The sequence below is a fragment of the Artibeus jamaicensis genome, unplaced genomic scaffold, assembly GCF_021234435.1.
Source record: "Artibeus jamaicensis isolate MK-2021 breed Jamaican fruit bat unplaced genomic scaffold, CSHL_Jam_final scaffold_1283, whole genome shotgun sequence".
NCBI lineage: Eukaryota > Metazoa > Chordata > Mammalia > Chiroptera > Phyllostomidae > Artibeus > Artibeus jamaicensis.
The window spans coordinates 20,983,518-21,001,899 of record NW_026522028.1 but is presented as its reverse complement, the minus strand read 5'-3'; the positions used below and the strand labels follow the sequence as shown (position 1 = coordinate 21,001,899).

General features: G+C 42.8%; 1 protein-coding gene across 1 annotated transcript in view; it reads left to right on the top strand.

Annotated features, from left to right (window-relative positions):
• Window positions 1-18,382, top strand: part of FRMPD4 (FERM and PDZ domain containing 4) — a 697,120-nt gene that overhangs the window by 660,120 nt on the left and 18,618 nt on the right. The window contains exons 9-12 of the mRNA XM_037157582.2: window positions 4,585-4,689; window positions 7,239-7,346; window positions 11,869-12,000; window positions 14,066-14,185. Coding sequence (XP_037013477.2) covers window positions 4,585-4,689; window positions 7,239-7,346; window positions 11,869-12,000; window positions 14,066-14,185 — 465 coding nt within the window. The remainder of the gene's footprint in view (window positions 1-4,584; window positions 4,690-7,238; window positions 7,347-11,868; window positions 12,001-14,065; window positions 14,186-18,382) is intronic.

Sequence of the window (18,382 nt, the reverse complement as noted above, 5' to 3'; positions counted from 1 at the left end):
GTTGCTACCTTCTATTTTCAGTAATACAGAGGGTTTGTGCTCTTTCTCTACCATGTTTATTTCTTAGAAAAAAATTGTGTAAGTCCAGAAAGAAATATAGAAACAGAAAATATATATTAGCAAACCTTTTCCTCAGAGACACCAGTGTAAATATTTTGTCCAGTTTCTTCAGTCTTTTGCTGTAGGCCTTGTCAACATCTGCTATCATGGTATATATACAATTTTATTCTGGTTATAAGTATCATATACATGGCTGTAAAACATTACATTGAACCAAGATTCACTTAACTAACTCCCTATCATTGAGCACTTCATAACGTCTTTAACATTTTGCTATTATAAATAATTCTGCAAAGAACATCTTTGTGTATACATCCTAATCCATATTTAGTAGTATTTCCTAAGGATGAAATTTTAGAAGGAGTACCTCTGAGTTAGTCATGCATTTTATTTCTTTGGTTCTGATGTAATTCCTTCTTTCTTTGTACTGTTGCTATTTTTCATTACAGATCTTTCTTGTCTAGTTTCTTTCTTCCTTCCTTTCTCCAATTCCCAAGTCCAGAACTTCCCAGTTCAGCCCTACCTGAGACAGAATGTTTAAAGAGTCTCTATAACCTACCCTCACACAACCCCAACTCTGGGACTTGGGCTAAGTCATTTTTAGTTCTGGTGTCCCTGAGCTAGTGTGATTCACATTCTTTCAGGTTTCTTCTAGGCCAGAGAGCCAAGGGACCCATTTGCCTGCCTCTTACTTCCTACCTACCTTCCAGTGTTTTCCACACACCTGAGGGATGCTACAGACTTCCTCACGGAAGCCCAAGTGTAGTGGATGCTATTAGAACTGCAACCGCATCCCACCTGCTTGTGTCACATCAAGCACGCCAGCCCAATTTCCAACTGAGAGCACCAGTGACACATTGCCTGTGGGCTTTTTGTGGCCACAGGGGCATGCTCATAGAGCATACCAGAAACGCTGAAGAATAACCCGTCCCAGAAGAGCAGCCATTCCATCACTGCTTGCCAGGGTCTGGTGCGCAAATGCCCCAGCTTCCCCTCTTCTCAGTCAATGTAACTCTGCGGCCTGTGGTCTGCCTTGTTTCCCAAGGTTCTCAGGAGGGTTAAGTTTTAGTTATTTACAGTGGTGCTTGACTTAACAATGAATACTGCATTGGCTTACCCCATTTACCTCTCTCCTTTCCCCCACATACCTACCTGTGCTTCCTGGGAGCACCTCCCAAATCAACTACCTGCTTATGCATCCTTGTCTTAGGGGCTGTTTTAGGGGAACTCCAAATTAAGTCATCCAGGGGTGACTATGGGTGAGTTAACTCATCAACAAGCATTTTCTCCATGCCTACTACATAAGTAGCACTGTAAAGCTACAGGGATTGCAAGTTCAAGATCTTACACTTCCCTTTCAGAAATTGATCTTATTAATGTAGTTTTTCAAGCTATGTTGTAGGGACTTCTAATAGCACCTAAAATCATCAGGAGCTTGCCACACATTTTTAACATGGCCACCTTAGCAATAGCAAATTTGGAAAGGGGTTCAGAGGTTGATTAGAGGCCTTCTTATCTTAAAATTAATTAACAGCAGGAGAATCTGATTATTCTAAATGGTAATTGTCATTTGCACCCCAGGACATGAAGTGCTTATGATCAGGTCTGCAGATTGCTAAGAATGACATCGTCAGGTCTTTTGGTGGTAGGTGCCTTGCATATTTTTTGAGCCAGGAAGAGAGATCTGAATAAAAACTGCAGGCATGATTGGTTTACATCTCCCATGGACTGCAAATGACTGCAGCCACTGGAATAAGCCGTGACTGTATTGCCTCTAGCTCAGTAACCTTCAGAGTTGAAGAGCTTATGTTTTTATTATGAGAAAGTAATTTTTAAAATGTACATCGATTATGTGAAATAGTCACAAATCCAGAACAAGAAAAATGCGCTAGTATAGATTCTTAGTTAGACTTCAACATTCATATACAACATTTGCTGAACTACCTTAGCTATCTAGTTTGCTCTCTGGTTTTCCTACATTACCAGGTTTCTGCTCAGGGCATGGTGAATAAATGTGAGGATGAGGCTACAAGAGGTGGGCATGCTCTGGCTACACAGGGAAGAGAGAGACATCCCATCTTGACAAGTTCTGCTAGGTGGGGCCACTTATCTAGACACAAATAAGCCAATATACTTCTATGGGAACATCACTGCATTGTAAGATTGCATATCAAATGATATGCCTAGAAATTTAAGCTCTAGTAAATATACATTTTTATAGAGGCAAGGAATTATGTAGAGCATTTTAGAGAAATATGGTAGGACATTACATTACAAAAATTCAGATGCATAGAGGAATAAGCCCCAGTGTCTGGCACATTGAGCACGCATGAAATCCTTCATTCCCGGGTGATACCAGAGAAGTGGAGTGTTGGTGCATGCTGACATCTCAACTAGTTAGCACTGTCTATTCAGGGTAGCTTTACGATAGCTGCCCCACTCGTGCTAAACTCATTGTGCCAGTGTGAATATCGCCTGCTCAAAACCATTCAGGGAAAATAATGTCTTCCCTTCAGCTAAAAAATTGTTCATCAGAAGCAGATGAACTCACTACTCTATGATGTGTTTGTTAATCATTCCTAAACTTGGCCTATAATTACCAAAATGCCGATGAGAACACCAGCGTTGTTGCTTCAGCTCTGCAAGTAGGACTTTGAAAGTCATGCTGAGCTTGTCCAAAGCTGTTATGTTTGAGGAGTAGCCATTTGGAGTGTTTGTTTTCCTTTTCTTTTGTTTAAAGGGAAGTCATTCTCTTAAAACATCTGGCAAATGTGGAAAAATTAAAGCTGTGGAGGTCAAACCATCCATCCATCCAGTCCTCTGACACTGCAGGGAGTGAAGGGGAGATGGGTGTGGAGGAGAGCTTTGATCAACATAACAGGATTCCCCCAGTAGCAAAGCAAAACTGCCCCAGGAATCTACCTATGCATGTTTTACTGTGTTTGTTAACAGTGATTTTAGTTCATCATACTGTTTCATATTATCGTAAAAATATTTTATTATTTATTATATACACATAGCATAAATATACCATGTTAAGCATTTTAAAGTGTACAATTCTGTGGCATTAAGTAAGTGCATGCAAAATCTTGTGTAACCATTGCCACTATCTAGCTGCCGAAATTTTCATCTCCCCGAAAGGAAAACCCATACCCATTAAATATTCACTCCTCATTCTCCCCTCCACTAGCCTCTGGCAACCACTGATCTACTTCTTTCTCTATGGACTTGTCTATCCTGTATATTTCATATACATGGAATGAAATCATATAATATTGACAAAGATGGGAATGCTTTTTCCCCACTTTACTTGAAATTCAAAGTATGGGACACACTAATCGGCATTTATGCCTTGAGATTAATGCAACACATAGAAGGTCAAGCCTCTATGTTGATTCTAGAGTCAATCACTAGGATTCTTCACACGACATCTGAGATGTTTGACGACAACATAGTATGAAAAACATTATGTTGAACCATATGCAGTTTCTGATACTTGACCATTTTAATCTATAAAATAGCAATTGCATGATTCAAACTAAATATTTACCTCAATATTAGGTTCCATAGAGAATGCAGCTCCTAAGGCACCAAAATAGCTCAGTTGGGAGAGCGTTGGACTGGAGAATGCAGCTCTTTTCAAAAGTAAACAAGTGGTGCACACACCTGCTCTAGGTGGATTTCCTTCCCCTCAGACGTCATTCCAATTATCCAACAAGGATGATTCTCAGATGAAGTAAATGTACCAAGATCATGCAGTGAGGGATCTCCCTGAATCACAACACCCTTCCGAGCAGGATTTCGCATTGCAGTTCCCTTTTCAGTTTCGGGGAAAGAAGAACTGAGTCTCTCAGCCCTCTTTCCAATAAAAGAGAGTATAGTCCAAACACCTGTAAGAGAAGGCAGAATATAAGATCAACTTGCAATTCTAAGTCAAGGGTTTCTCTCTACCCTGCCCAGGACAACCGTGGGATCACAGGTTACCAACAAGAGGCTGAAATTCAAGTTTCGGGCACATGAAGCATGGGCCAGTGGGTGTGTCCTTTCCTGCTCACATAGCCGTGTGCCCTTAATGTGAATAACAATGAGGTTATCAATCATTTTAGAACTATCAATGGCTCTTCTCCACCTTATTAAAAAAGGTAATCAGTGACCCACTCATCATAAACCCAGCATTAGATTTGGCCACCACCTCACCTTCCATGTACTAATCAAGTCTCTATTAAAATCAGGATTTAAGCACTTTGACGGCCATCATTCAAAAAGGTCCTTGGAGATGTGCTCAGTAAGAACGTGGAACATGCCATTTGTAGTTCTGGTCTGGTGACTGGATCAAACTTATTGCTGTATGTGTGCGATGGGGTTCTGATTGCATCTATAGTTTGTATTTCCTCCTTGATTTGGTCATGTACCGAGCGCTCAAAAGTACTGTATAGCTGCAAGGATAAAGACAGAAAACAACTGTTATAAGGTTTGCGTTATGTTACCCATAATCAGATAAAATGTTTTCTTCCTTTTTTCTAGTCACCCAAATCAGCATTTATCAGTGCTGCAAAAAAGGCCAGGTTAAAGTCCAATCCTGTCAAAGTGCGCTTCTCCGAGGAGGTCATCATCAACGGCCAGGTGTCGGTGAGTGACAGTCGTCTGCTTGTGACTCAGAGCGAGTCACTACAGCAGTTGGCAAAGCCAGTAGCTCTTGGAACGATCAGTCTGAAATCAGTGGTGGATTTCAGGGGAGCGTCAAACCTCAGGATTGTAAAGGGCTTCAGTGGTCCCCACGTTGTGCCCGATGTGTTCCTCTAACGTTTGCAGAATCCAGAATAGTCAAGCATTTCCCTGAATGCTTCCACTGTTAGAGACCTCGCTATTATGCAAAGGGGTTCACTTGATTTGAGGTCACTATCTTTGCCCCATTTTGAGTAAAATATGCCTCTTTGAAATTTCCACTTAGTTTTTCCTGTTCTGCCAACTATGCATCCTTCCATGACAGCCCCTTGTGTATTTTCATTAATGCCTTTCCTTATCCAAAATAAAATGTCTTTATTCTTTCAACTAATCAAAATGGGAAGAAGTTAAAATGATGGAAAAGCTTCATGTATGCAACCAGGAGTGAAAAACTACTGCCAAGATTTTCACCCATAGGTCTTGATGGATATCATGATTGCTCAGACACATAACCGATCTTCAAAATGGATAGTGCAAACATGAATATGATACTTAATTTTCAATTTTCTGCAAAAAATATAGCATAATGTTTTTAGTTTTTAGAAAGCTGACACATAGGCCACTATTACTTTGGGGGCCTTTGAAGTGCCAGCTTCTTTGGGTTGAGGTTTTATGGTCGCTGTTGGCACTGTTTAAATAAGCTCACAAGGGTAAGCTCGCAATAAGCTTTCATTGCGTCATGTTTGGTATGGCTTGCACACTCTCTCCTGAGTGTGGTCCTGGATCTGAGTTTGAAGATATAAGCCCATACATGTTGGGCGAAGTTCTCATGGTCCAAGTATCTTCTGGCCTAAGCTTGCTGACCTCCGTCTACCCTGCTTGGAGTCCAGGAGCTTAGCTGCCCAATCTCTCATACTGTTGGGATGCTCATGGGGGCAGGAGGCATAAGGCAGTCACTGTGCTGCCCTGTGAGCATTTAGCTGTGGACTTGTCCTACCAATCTCCTGTCTATCACCCCATCTCCTCTGCCCTGCTTCACACCATGGTGTGTTCTGCTCAGTCCGTGGGTTCCCATCACTCTGGATACAGAGTTGCCACGCATGATCATTCCAGAACAAGGCCATTCGGCTTAAGGCTGGAAGGTTCCAACCATGAGGGAATCACTGTATCACAGAAGACCATGTGAAACTTCCTTCATCTTTGGTCAAGCTTCTGGGCATGAGACTAGGGAATCAGTCTGTGCATCTCTAGAGAGACTATGATGCTAGAAGCTGCTGTGGCAGTTTCTGCTTGTTCCTGAATAGAACAGGGCTCATTCCGGGCAGCTGGTGTGGTCTAGGGGGTAGACCATCTCGTGCAGCCTCTGCTGCCTCGTGACAACCCTGTGTGTGGCAGGGACATTCAGTCACATGTCTGTTCTTAGGCTTTGTGACCCTCTTCACTTCTGGTCTGCTTTTCTGAGTTATTGTGTGCCCCATCTTCTGGACTAGAAACCAAATGAACTCACAGGATTCGGTAGCCAAGAAGTCAGGTGTGAAGTGTAGAAAGGACAGGAAGGGATTTCAGAGAAAGAAACAGGAAGTGAAAGGCACAGAGGCTGTTTCAGAAATTCTTAGGCATTGAATCCTCATGGACTACCTGTAGGACATTAGCAAGTCTCTGAACATCTCGTCTTCAGTTTCCTCATCTGTGAAACAAGGAAATACAGTCGCACAATGGCTGAGTTCTTCTGATGCCTGTGACTTCGTGGCCAAGCACAGTTCACTGCAAGGATTGGGGGACCCAGCCCACATGCCTTCTTTCTCCCCCTTTTGTCTTGCCCTACTTCCACTTAGAGAAAAAATTCCAGGAGATATGTTTCTATTGTTTACCGTGGGTTGTGTTTCAGACACCTCTTTCTGAGTTATTTTTAAATTACAAACTGTTAGGGACTTAGTGTCCACTCCATCCATACATTAACCCATTCCTTATATGCCATCCCCTTTGAATTGGGGGAGTTTTCCTTAATAAGTTAAAAATTGTTTTACAAAGTAACTTTACTCTTGAAGCTGAGTAACACTTGTGATTCCTTGTCATTACCTCTGGCGGGCATCACATCAAACATCCCTGTAGCCGGTGCTTGTTCTGCTCTACGCATACTGTTCTGCTACTGTCTGGGCATGTGGTCCCAAACATCGTGGCTTATTCACAAAGGGGTCACTTCTGGAATTGTATTTTTCAACAGGAAACCTCGATTTAAAAAAAAAAGCAAACTCATCTGACTGACTTTCTGATGGGAAAAGGTCAGTCTTTGATTTGAATCAACTGATTTATTTGTAGCTGGAAAAGAAGAATTTCTCTGAATAACTGAACTTGGGTCTCACCAAAGGGACGCCTTGGTCAGCCTCAAAGAATTCAATTCTGTGTTAATGTTGCATTGGAATACCTTGTAGATATGCATGGCAACTGCAAAGAGCAGAATTATAGTTCTACTGACGTAAAACCCCTCCCTTTTTGTTGTTGTTGTTAAACAGGAAACTGTTAAGGATAATTCACTTCTTTTTATGCCAAATGTTTTGAAAGTCTATCTGGAAAATGGGCAGACCAAGTCATTTCGCTTTGACTCCAGCACCTCCATAAAGGTAAGAGGGCCCCCTGGACCCTGTCCCTGACACTGTCAGAGCGGAAGGGAATGCTGCACTGTGAGTCTCATGTGACAATACTTACTTTCACAACTGTTTATTTCTGAGATTATTTTCGGTTGCTTCCAAATAAGGTGGTGTTTGAGTACTTAAAAGCAAACCCAAACAAAAAGCGTAAACTAAGAAGGTTCCACTGTGTGTGTGTGTGTGTTACAAAACTATATAATATGCTATCAGTGAAGAAGCACTACAGCGCATCATTTTAATGCAACTTCAGATTAATTAAAATAGCCTGACTGTCACCAAGAAGGCTTGGCACCCTGCCCAAAGCCAGCGTGATTTCTCAGCAATGTTAGCCACCAAGAAGATTAATGTTAGCTGTTAATTGAATATCTGCTACTTTGGTGTCCAGCAAAAACAAGGGGTAGGATAATGTAAAAGTAACATTTACTTGCAATTCCTGTAACCACTTTCATGGAAATGATGTGATGCATAAAAGGCAGAAATGAGGTGAAAAAAAGGCATCTTAGGAGAAGAGGTGAAAACAAAGGATCACAAAGCAATTCAATTACAGTAGTCGCCCCCCCTTATCCATGGGGGGATACCTTCAAAGACTCCCCAGTGGATGCTGAAATTGCAGATGGTAATGAACCCTATATGTACTATGGTTTTTTTCTATACTTGCACACCTTTTCACTGAAAAGAAGCTCTTCATGACTTCCCTTTGGCCTCTCTGAAGTGCCAGGATCACTACTCTTGTGCTTTGTGGCCATTGTGAAGTAAAATAAGGGTGGCTGGAACACAAGCACTGCGATACCGCTACACCAATGTGATAACTGAGATGGCTGCTAAGGGACTAGCAAGTGGAGGGTGTACAGTGTAGAGACACTGGACAAAGGGATGAGCCACATCCCAAGTGGCATGGAGTGAGACTTCATCACACTGCTCAGAACAGCATGCAGTTGAATACTTATAAATTCCTTGTTTGTGCAACTTTCCATTCAATACTTTGGGACAGCAGTTGACCATGGGTAACTGAAACTGTGGAAAGTGAAACTGCGGATAAGGGGGGACTACTGTATTTCTGAGTCATGGGTGAGTTCGCATAATGGGGATTCAAACAAAACATGCCGGTTTTTCTCCCCATGCTTCCTTCCTGTGGGGAAAAAAAAAATTACATATATTTTTTATTGAACAAAATCACATTCAGAAATTGATTGCTCCCTAATGCTCCATCAACATAAAATAGGCTTTCTTCAAATGCCATTTTATTGAGGTAAAATAAAAAAGTACCCAGTGACATTCGGTACAGTAATGTATCAAGAGAATATCAACTGTGTGTTTAAAATGTCTATTAATAGTCATACCCTAATTCTCAGTTTTTTTAATTAATCAGCATAAATCTTCTGAGTGGAAGTGTTTCTGCAAGGCCCACTCACTGCGTTCTTATTACCGTGACACCAGCAAGCAGCTTGTTTTGCGTTGCTTTAAATAGGTAGTGATTTAGCAGGTAATAGAGCAGACAATAAGAGTAAATGGATGATAGAGCATTTAACTCATCCTTAAATCATTCCAGATGGAATATGAACTTCCTTCAGACAAGACTGCTAAGTTTAAATGGTGATGACTTAAAAAGTCCTTTTCCTTTATTCCTACTCAAAATCAATGGGTAATGAGATGTTATTCTAATTATTGATCAGCTAACCTAGGGGTTGGCAAACCTTCTCTGCAAAGGCCTCGAGAGTGAATATTTTAGGCCTTTGTGGGACAGTCGATTGCTGTTGCCATGACCCATCTCTCCTATTGTGTCGGGACAGCAGCCATAGACAGGTGGACTCAGGGGCTCCTTAACACCACTCTTAGGTTCAATAATTCACTTGAAGGCCTCACAGAACTCAGCAAATTGTAATGCTCACAGTTACAGCTTATTACAGCAGAAGGATACAAACTGAAATCAACAATAGGAAAACAGGTATAGGGCAACTAAGATTGGGCATAGAGCTTGTACTCATCCTCTCCCAGTGGTGTCATATGGGGTTTCCTCCCAGCACTGATGTGTGACTGCACACACAGGGTCCCCGAAACCAGGAAAGCTCACCTGAGCCTTGGTGTGCAGTCTCCATTGCTGGTTGGCTCCACAGACACAGCTGACCACCTGTGTGGCTGACTTCAGTATCCAGCCCCTCCGGAGCTCCAGGTGATACCACACGGCCCAAGATCCCCAGCATAAGTCACATTGTTAGCAGGGACTCTCTGGTGTGGTCCCAGGTCCCCGGGTAAACTAAGCTGCTCCTTTGAGGCAAAACATTCCATGGTTATAGGAGTTACCTCCCAAGAGCCAAGAGTAAAGAGACAAACCTTTCTTTAGGTGACTGAATTTGTTTACTACACAGACACTATATAAATGAATGGGTGTGGCCAGATTCAACCCACAAACCATAGTTTGCAGACCCCTGACATAACCTATAGAGTTGCATTATTCCAGATCTCTCAGATGCAATGGCCTTATTATTCTGTTGGCATCAACCGGTCAGAAAAGCTTCTTGTCATTGTACCCCTCCCCCACCCAAAGATCTCAGTAAAGACTTAAATGCCTTTTTTAACAGAAATACATCTGAATTTAGCAGAGACTGATTCCCGTTGTATAATTCCCTCTGCCCTCTTTATGGCAGGAACCCACCCTAGACTAAGTTTCATTTCCCTGAAGATGGCAGTGACAATGACAAGACAAGAAGCAATGCAAAAAGTTCTCATGGAATTGTAGTGATCTTGTACCTAGCAGCCTTATTATCACACCAGACACAGGCTGGTAGGCATAAAATGGAAATAGTATAGTTATGAAAGGGATGTGACACTGTTTAATAAAAATTGCCAAAAATCTTGCTGCAGAGTCGCAATAGGAACAATGTGTTGCTATTGATTTTCCAGTGTCTGCCTGGTGATTCGAGAAGTTTTAGAAAGTATGTGTTTCTACACAAAGACTAATCTCGTTTTCTCTTTTTTGGACCTTGAGCAAAAAATTATGCAACGGAAGTCTTCTTATGAAATTCAGTATAGTCAAGGCATTTCTGTTGAATGATTATTTGGCGGGTGGATAGGTGTGGGGGATCTTTGTTTTAAAGGGGACTGAAGACAGTGAAAAAAGTCCACAGTGAACAATCAAAACATTGGACAGATCAGAAAACAAACAAACGACTCAATGTGTGGCAGCATTTTTTATCTTGGCATTGTTGATACTTTGGACCAGATAATTCTGTGTTGCCAGGGCTGTCTTATAGATTGCAAGATACTGAGTAGCATCCCTCCATGCCTAGCATCCCCAATGCCATTGTGACAACCAAAAATATCTCCAGAGGTTGCCAAGTGTTGCTTTGGGGGGAAATTGCCCTGATTGAATATCACTCAGCGCTCTATGGGATGTTTAGCACATAAGCATAAATTATCTTGAAGAGAGATCATTGATGCTTTACAAGTACATGAGAAAAGTAATGGTGGAGGGCATTATGGCTTTGCATTCTGGGGAACATGTGTTTGTGTATGGAACACCTTTCTGATCACAGATGTTGAGTCCTTTAAAGGATTGCTGATGAAGCTTGCTCATTCTACCTTCCCCAGAGATTTAAAAGAACAGCTAATGTATGCATATTGTTAGAGAGCCCTAACTCTGTGCCAGACTGTGCTGTAATAGACACTTTCTGTGTTTGACCTTGTTGAGTCTTTATGTGTATTCTGAGGCAAGTATTATTACTATCCCCAGTTTACAGATAGAGACACTAAGATACTTAGAGGTGAAACAACTTGCCCTACGCTGCGCAGCTAATACGCGGTACAGCTGGGATTAGAAACCAGACTATTTTCAGAGCCCACAGGCCTTACCACCTTACAAAACAGTAGGCTAGGGGTTGGCAGGCTTTTTCTGTAAAGGGCAGATAGCAAGAACTGTACGTTTCAAAGGGCACTCTGTCTCTTATAACTACTCTACTCAGCTGATCCAGAGTGGGGAAGCTGCCAGAGATGACACATTAACAGATAGGTGTGACTGTGTGCCAATAAAACTTTATTCACACAAACAGGTGGTGGGCCGGATTTGGCACACAGGCATTATTTTGCCAACCCGTGGGGTAGACCACTTTCAGAGGTGGTTTAATTACCATCCTATTTAGAAAATAGGAGAGATGAATGGACCACACTGCACAATCTATTAATAACCTTTCTGCATTAAAACCTTAGGTGATAGGTAAGCACCTCCCCCCATTATTCACCTTGTAGCCTCTTCACCCTGAATAACATTCACCCTGAGCCCCAAAGAGATTTGGGGGTGGCATAGACCAGGAAAAGAGTAAAAGAGAAGGCCTCGTTTCTGTATCTTTTTGGATCTTGGGAGCATCAAGCTTCAGAACCAATCAGAGGATAACACCTACAGATCTGAAGTCTATCTGGGCAACACTTCTCAGTCATGGCAGATACTCTAGAGGAGCTCCTTTGATTTTGATTACATCTTGACCATGTTTTCCTCTCTAAGGATGTCATCTTAACTCTTCAAGAGAAGCTCTCCATCAAAGGCATCGAACACTTCTCCCTCATGCTGGAGCAGAGGACAGAAGGGGCTGGGACCAAGTTGCTGTTGCTGCATGAACAGGAGACCCTGACTCAGGTGAGTGAGAGGACCCTGATGGCTCACACTGCTGCCGAGAGCAGAGGCCCCCCAGCCCTGGAATGCCCCCAGCCTGGAACCCTGAAAATGTGTTAGCTGCCTCACTGGGTAGCCCTGCTAAAGGGAGCACTGGCATTAATAATGGATTTTACACCTCAAGGTGATGTTTCCCTTTTTGTCAATTTTTCACAGACTGTCGGTTGGTCTCAGAAACAGATTTATCATTCAGAGCCACAGCAGCCACAAGAATGTGGCTCTGTAGAGTGATATTTTATGTCATTATAATGAGTTGTTCACCTGTTTTCATAATTGATCTCTTGAAACCATTAAAAGGCAATGGTTTCCAAGATTATTTACATTAAGGCAAAATCACATTAGTCGTGGGAAGTTATGGGCGTACACTTCGGACTACTTTCAGAAGCCTGAAATCCCTGACCCAGTCCTACCCACTGTAAATATGGGGTCCGCCAATGTGTCCTGGCTCCTGATCATCAAGATGCAAACCCTATCTTTTCTCTGGGGGGACAAGCAGGCTGCTTGGTGGTTGAACTCAGCACTACAACCTGACTTTTCTTGTAATTCCACACAGCAGGGTCTTTGTTGGCTGTCTAAGGGATCTCAACCAGTTCCTCTCATGTAGGAGAGGTCAGTGAGGAGAGGGTTAGGCTGTTGGCTTCCTATTTCCTCCTTCCTGCTTTCCTTCACCATCAGCCAGGGCTGAGCAGCCCACAGCCCTCAGTTTCATGGGTCCACACTGCTTTGCAATCCTGCCCAGTGTACCTTTCAAAGCAGGGTGTGTTTTCCCATTGTGAAATTCTTCTACTCAATGAAGTTAGCCATGTAAACTATAAGTATATAGATAGGCACACACACATATGCACCATAGAGCTTAATAAAGCTATTGTTATAATTATTTTGAATTTCTCAATTGCAATTCACAAACATTTTTGTTTTTCGAGACTTGTCCCCTGCATAAAAGTAGTTACAAGTCCATGAAACTGCATATTTGTGCATTAAAAAGTACATACAAGTGCAAAAACTACAAGCAGGACAGCCACGCTGGCTCATGCTATAATGGCCTGCATTTCATCGTGTTGGCCTCTTTGGGGACATTGGAGAGCTTTTACCTACTTTCTCAGAGTCCAGTGTGTTTTCATTCATTTAACTCTGCACTAAGCACATACTATTCTTGATTCCTTTTTTTTAACAAAAGGAGTTAAGAAACTAACACCTAATAGTTGGCACATGCTGTGCTGGCACCATGTCCCTTAACTTAAACTTAACCTGAGGATCCTGGATTGTATTCTACACAACTTCGTCCAATTTGAGCAGTGTTACAGTATCAAAATTTTGCCCCCTTTTTAGCTCCCACCCTACCCTAGCTTTGCTGTGCTGAACAACACCCAGCGCCCTCAGAAGCACTCTCAGACACAGTGCATGTTCTGTCCATCCCAGAAAGTCACATACCCCTGGGACAGCCAGAAGCCAAGGGCTTGTGTGCACTTCTTTGGCTCAGGTCCCGAGGCTCTGTGGTGTAGGTTACCCTGCAGAGTCCTCCAAGGGACAGGCCATGGGCCAAGCCCCACTCAGTACCATGCACTTGCTCAGCATCCTCTCCTGCCGACTGAGAGCCCCGCCTCCGTGCTGGCTTCTCCTGGGAGTGGTTCCTTAGGCTCTCCTGACAAGGTCTGCTTCAGGGGAACTCAGCCTAAGTCACCAGGTCTGGGCAGTTTTCAGGGAATGAGTATGTAAGGAAATATTAAAAGGGCCTGCGAACCAGACAATCGCGGTTCGATTCCCAGTCAGGGCACATGCCTGCGTTGCAGACCAGTTCCCTGCAGGCCAGTTCCCAGCAGGGGACGCACGAAAGGCAACCATACATTGATGTTTCTCTCCCTCTCTCCTTCCCTTCCCCTATAAAGATAAATAAATAAAATATTTTTTTAAAAAAAGAGCCTCAACCATTTCTTTCCTCAATGCCCAAAGAAATTTGCCTTTGCTTCTGCATCGCTCAGCCGTCTTTTGGTCACCACTGAGGATTCTTGTGATCGGTCTGCCCTTCCAGGTCACACAGCGGCCCAGCTCCCATAAGATGAGGTGTCTTTTCCGAATTAGCTTTGTCCCCAAGGATCCAATCGACCTGTTAAGGAGAGATCCAGTTGCTTTCGAGTATCTCTACGTCCAGGTATGTGAGAATTGGGCCATGTTATAAGAATGTTTGGGGTAAATTAAGTGTTTACCCCACCCCACCCCAATGTCAATGCTTTCTAAAATAATTCCATGGTGCTTTTTTAGTTTTACTTTGGATTTTGAAATAACTTCATAGTTATGAAAAAGTGGCAAGCGTAGTAAAAGAGCTCTTTGATATCCTGCAACCCAATTCACCCATTGTTTGCATTTGAGCACATTTACTTTATCTTTCGTGTTTGTGCGTGTTTCCTCTCCCTGACACACACACAGTTTCCAAACCATATGAATGTCAGTGACCAAAATCATGCTCATTTACCCCTAAGTGCTTCAGTGTGTATCTTCTGGTATCAAGGACATTTTCTTATCATCACTGTGCAGTTAACAAACCCAGGAAACACCGGTTCATTTCCATGATCTCATCTGCAGTCCATATGGACATGTTGCCACTTGTCTCCCAAAATGTCCTTTATGTCAGTTTTTTTTTCTCAAACAGGATCCACTCCAGGATCCCATTTTGCATTTAGTTGTCGTATCACTTTAGTCTCCTGCAAGTGACATGTTATGAGGAGTACTGATCAGTTACTTTGTGGAAATCTCTCGATTTGGGATTCTCAGACGTTTCTTCCTGATCAGATTGAGGTTCTGCCTTTTGAGCCGAGCAACGTGAGTGACTTGGTGCATTCCTCAGTGCATCATATCAGGAGGCCCATAAGGCCAGTTTGTCCCTTTAATGGTTGCCTTGGAGAGGGGAGACCTCTTAAGTAATATTGCTAATACTACTTAAGGAGTATTGCTAAGCACAGTTCTGGAGAAGGTATGTTTGCACAAATGTAATGCAGTTCATTCTTGACATAAAAGACATGTCTTTTATACCTTGGAACTGTCCTGAGAATGATAAAACCTGTCCCAGGGTTCTTGCCCCGAGACCAGGCTTGGGTATTGCGTGAGTGGTGTAGTAGCCACCTCTTCAGTGGGTAGTGGGTGAATGGGAAAAGGGGGCTGTGGAAAGCCATGTGTGGTCAGTGATAGAAACTAAAATTAAGCTACCGTCATATTATATATCTTCCACTGAGAATGGGAAATGAGAATGGCTTGCATTCAGACCCTCTGCTTCACAGACCCTCTGCTTCACAGTGCCTTGTATCACAGAGAATGTGCAGCATGTCTAAAGTAGCATCTGCCTAACAGAAGTCAGTGAATCTGCAGATGGTGCCGTGGGCCCATGTTGATTTTATAGTACTAAAAAGATGCAATAAAATTAGCCTAGGAAACAAGAGAGTAAGCAGAAGCAATATAGACCACATTACAAAGACAAAAATCAATTCAGCCTACTGGGCTTCTAATGAGGATGGTAGCCATTGGCTACATGGGCCATGACAAGGAAAACAGGTTTCAACAGTGATAATATCTATTAATCTCCTAGTGATTACTGGACTATGAGGAATTTTCCAGAATTGGGCATGTGTAATAATGGTAAACCCTAATAATCCAGACTGTTGTAATTCATAATTATAATGAGCCATGCACACATTTACCTGTCCAGTATCCATTAAGACAAAGATTGTTACACCAATTACCTTATTCTGCCATATATAATGTGCACCACGTTTTTGTGCGCATTATACACAGGATTATTATGGCCATGTGTACTGTGCATCCTTCTTCCCCCTCGAAAATGTGGACAAAAATGTGTGCATTATACACGGCAAAATATGGAACTAAACAGGGCAATACCTGAGGCTGCAGAATGTTTTAAAACATTTTACCAGTGTCAGTTTCCTTTTTAACATCTAACATACTGTATCTTTCGGACCATAAGATGCACTTAGGTTTTAGAAGGAACTAGGGGGAAAACATTGAAGCAAAAAATGTGGTCAAGTATTTAATAACATAAATAACATATTATTTCACCAATGTACATGTAAACAGAATTCAACAGCAGCATGAACAACCATTATTCCTCCCAAATGGGGGGGGGTGCATCTTATAGTCTAAAAAATATGGTATTCATTATCCATGAACTTTTTGCAGGACTAAAGTCGGTCTGTTGTGAACCTTTAGTTAGCAGAACAATGATCACCATTTACTTGTGTAACTATATTGTAAGTAATGTACCTGAAGGTAATAAAAGCCTGATTAGCACCAAAATATGTAAGTCAGACTTCACACTAACTCTCCAGGAGCAATGTTAACTAATTATGTACAGACACATTATATATAATGTAATTAAGTGGCTAATGACCTTGAAAAAATTCACCCAGCAGTCTGGTTAAAATATAGGACACACACACACACACACACACACACACACACACAGAGGGGATATAATTGGGATGGGAAAAAAACAGTTGTAGTTGCAACTCTTAGAAGTAAGAGTGATGACTCACCTGTATTAAGCACATTACATTTTATGAAGCATCCTTACAAGTATCCCAGCAACCATGAGTTAACTGCTTTTAGCCCATTTTTCATATAAGAAAAAGGAGACTAAAGAGAGACAAAATGCCATGTCCAAGGCCATTTGATTAGTGGTTGACAGAGCCTAAGGATCGAACCTCAAGCTTTTATCTCTAAATACTGGGCTAAAATCCTATTTCAAATCCATTATGCAATAGGAGCCATAGAAGAAAATGACTTAGGAAAAAGCTGACTCAAGGACCTGTTATGGTCTGGCCCTGCTAAGTGGCTCCCTCACCCCCAAACCTCATGAGACTCTACAAAATGACCCTCTGTGGGCACTAAACCCTGTGGTGCTCCATTATGGACAACCCTGGGTGCTTGGAAATAACTGTGAAACCCAAGACTAGCAAAACCAAATGGCAGCCTGCAATTGCTCTCAGGGCCTGTGTTCACACAGAGGGACCTGCCTCCCACCTCATGTCAGACCCACCTCTAACAGGCAGTGCTGCGCAAGGCTGATAGGTATAAGTCTTTAAGGGGAAGCAGAGTTGGAAGACCATAGGGATGGAAGTGAGAGAGAATGACCTCACTCCTAGGGGTGAAAAGATGTGCTGAGAGGCACACACCCAGGGCATGTGGATAGGAGATGTATCGTTCAGTACTGGTACAGCAGGGATGAGTATTTGAAGGGTAAACATTGTGTGCAAAAACCATCCTGGGATACAGGCTCCCATTTAGTAAAGTCAATACATTTGGAAAGGAGGCAAACACATCCTGATAGAGTTTTCCACTTGAAATCATCTTGGGACAAGGTAAAGAATAAGCAAGGGAGAAAGAGGCTACAATGTCATATTTTCTAGCCCAAAAGTCTGGTTTCCCAGAACTAAGCTGAAGAAGCACACCTGTGGAATGCGCCTAGGCAGCGCTGCACTTCCCATGATGTTTGGCTCAGCCCTTGCTCTTTTTTTAAAATTTTTTATTGATTATGCTGTTACAGTTGTTCTATTCCCCCCTTCATTCCCCTGCACCCTACCCCCCCGTCCCCACCATTACCCTCCCTTTAGTTTATGACCATGTGTTTCAAGTCCTTTAGATTCTATATTTCCCATGCTATTCTTGCCCCCCCTTCTATTTTCTATCTACTGTCTATGCTACTTATTTTCTGTACCTTCTCCCCCCTTCTCCTCCTCCCACTCCCCTGTTGCTAACCCTCCATGTGATCTCCATTTCTATGGTTCCACTCCTGATCTCACTGTCCTTTTAGTTTGCTTTTGTTTTAGGTGTGGTTGTTACTAACTGTGAGTTTGTTGGCCTTTCACTGTTCATGTTTCTTCAGCCCTTGCTCTTAATGAGTGAGGTGAATGCCATCCTCAACCCAATCTCTCGTGGTCATGTAGGAAGTTGCAATTTCATGAAGAGCTCTTAGAGGCTCTTCAGTATGATGCTCTTCCCAAACCCGATGAGGGAGCATCGCCGGGAGCCCTTGTAGGTGGCTCCCTTTCACTGGTGAACAAACCGAGACCGAGAGACTGGATAACTCCGCCAGTGTGACAGTGGGGGCTGTCACCACTAGGATGGACTAAGGATTTCAACAGCCCCCTTTCCTGAGCTCACCAGGGCGCTGTGAGCAGGCGGGGGCTGGGCATCTCAGCGCAGCCACCACCATTACTGTCGGGTGCGCAGTGTGAATCCCCGTCACACAGATGAGCTAGCTGCCTGGGGCTGCAGGAGAAAATAAACTGGTCCGAATTGCGTACAGATAGTCAGGGGCAAAGCTAGGACCCTGAAGCAG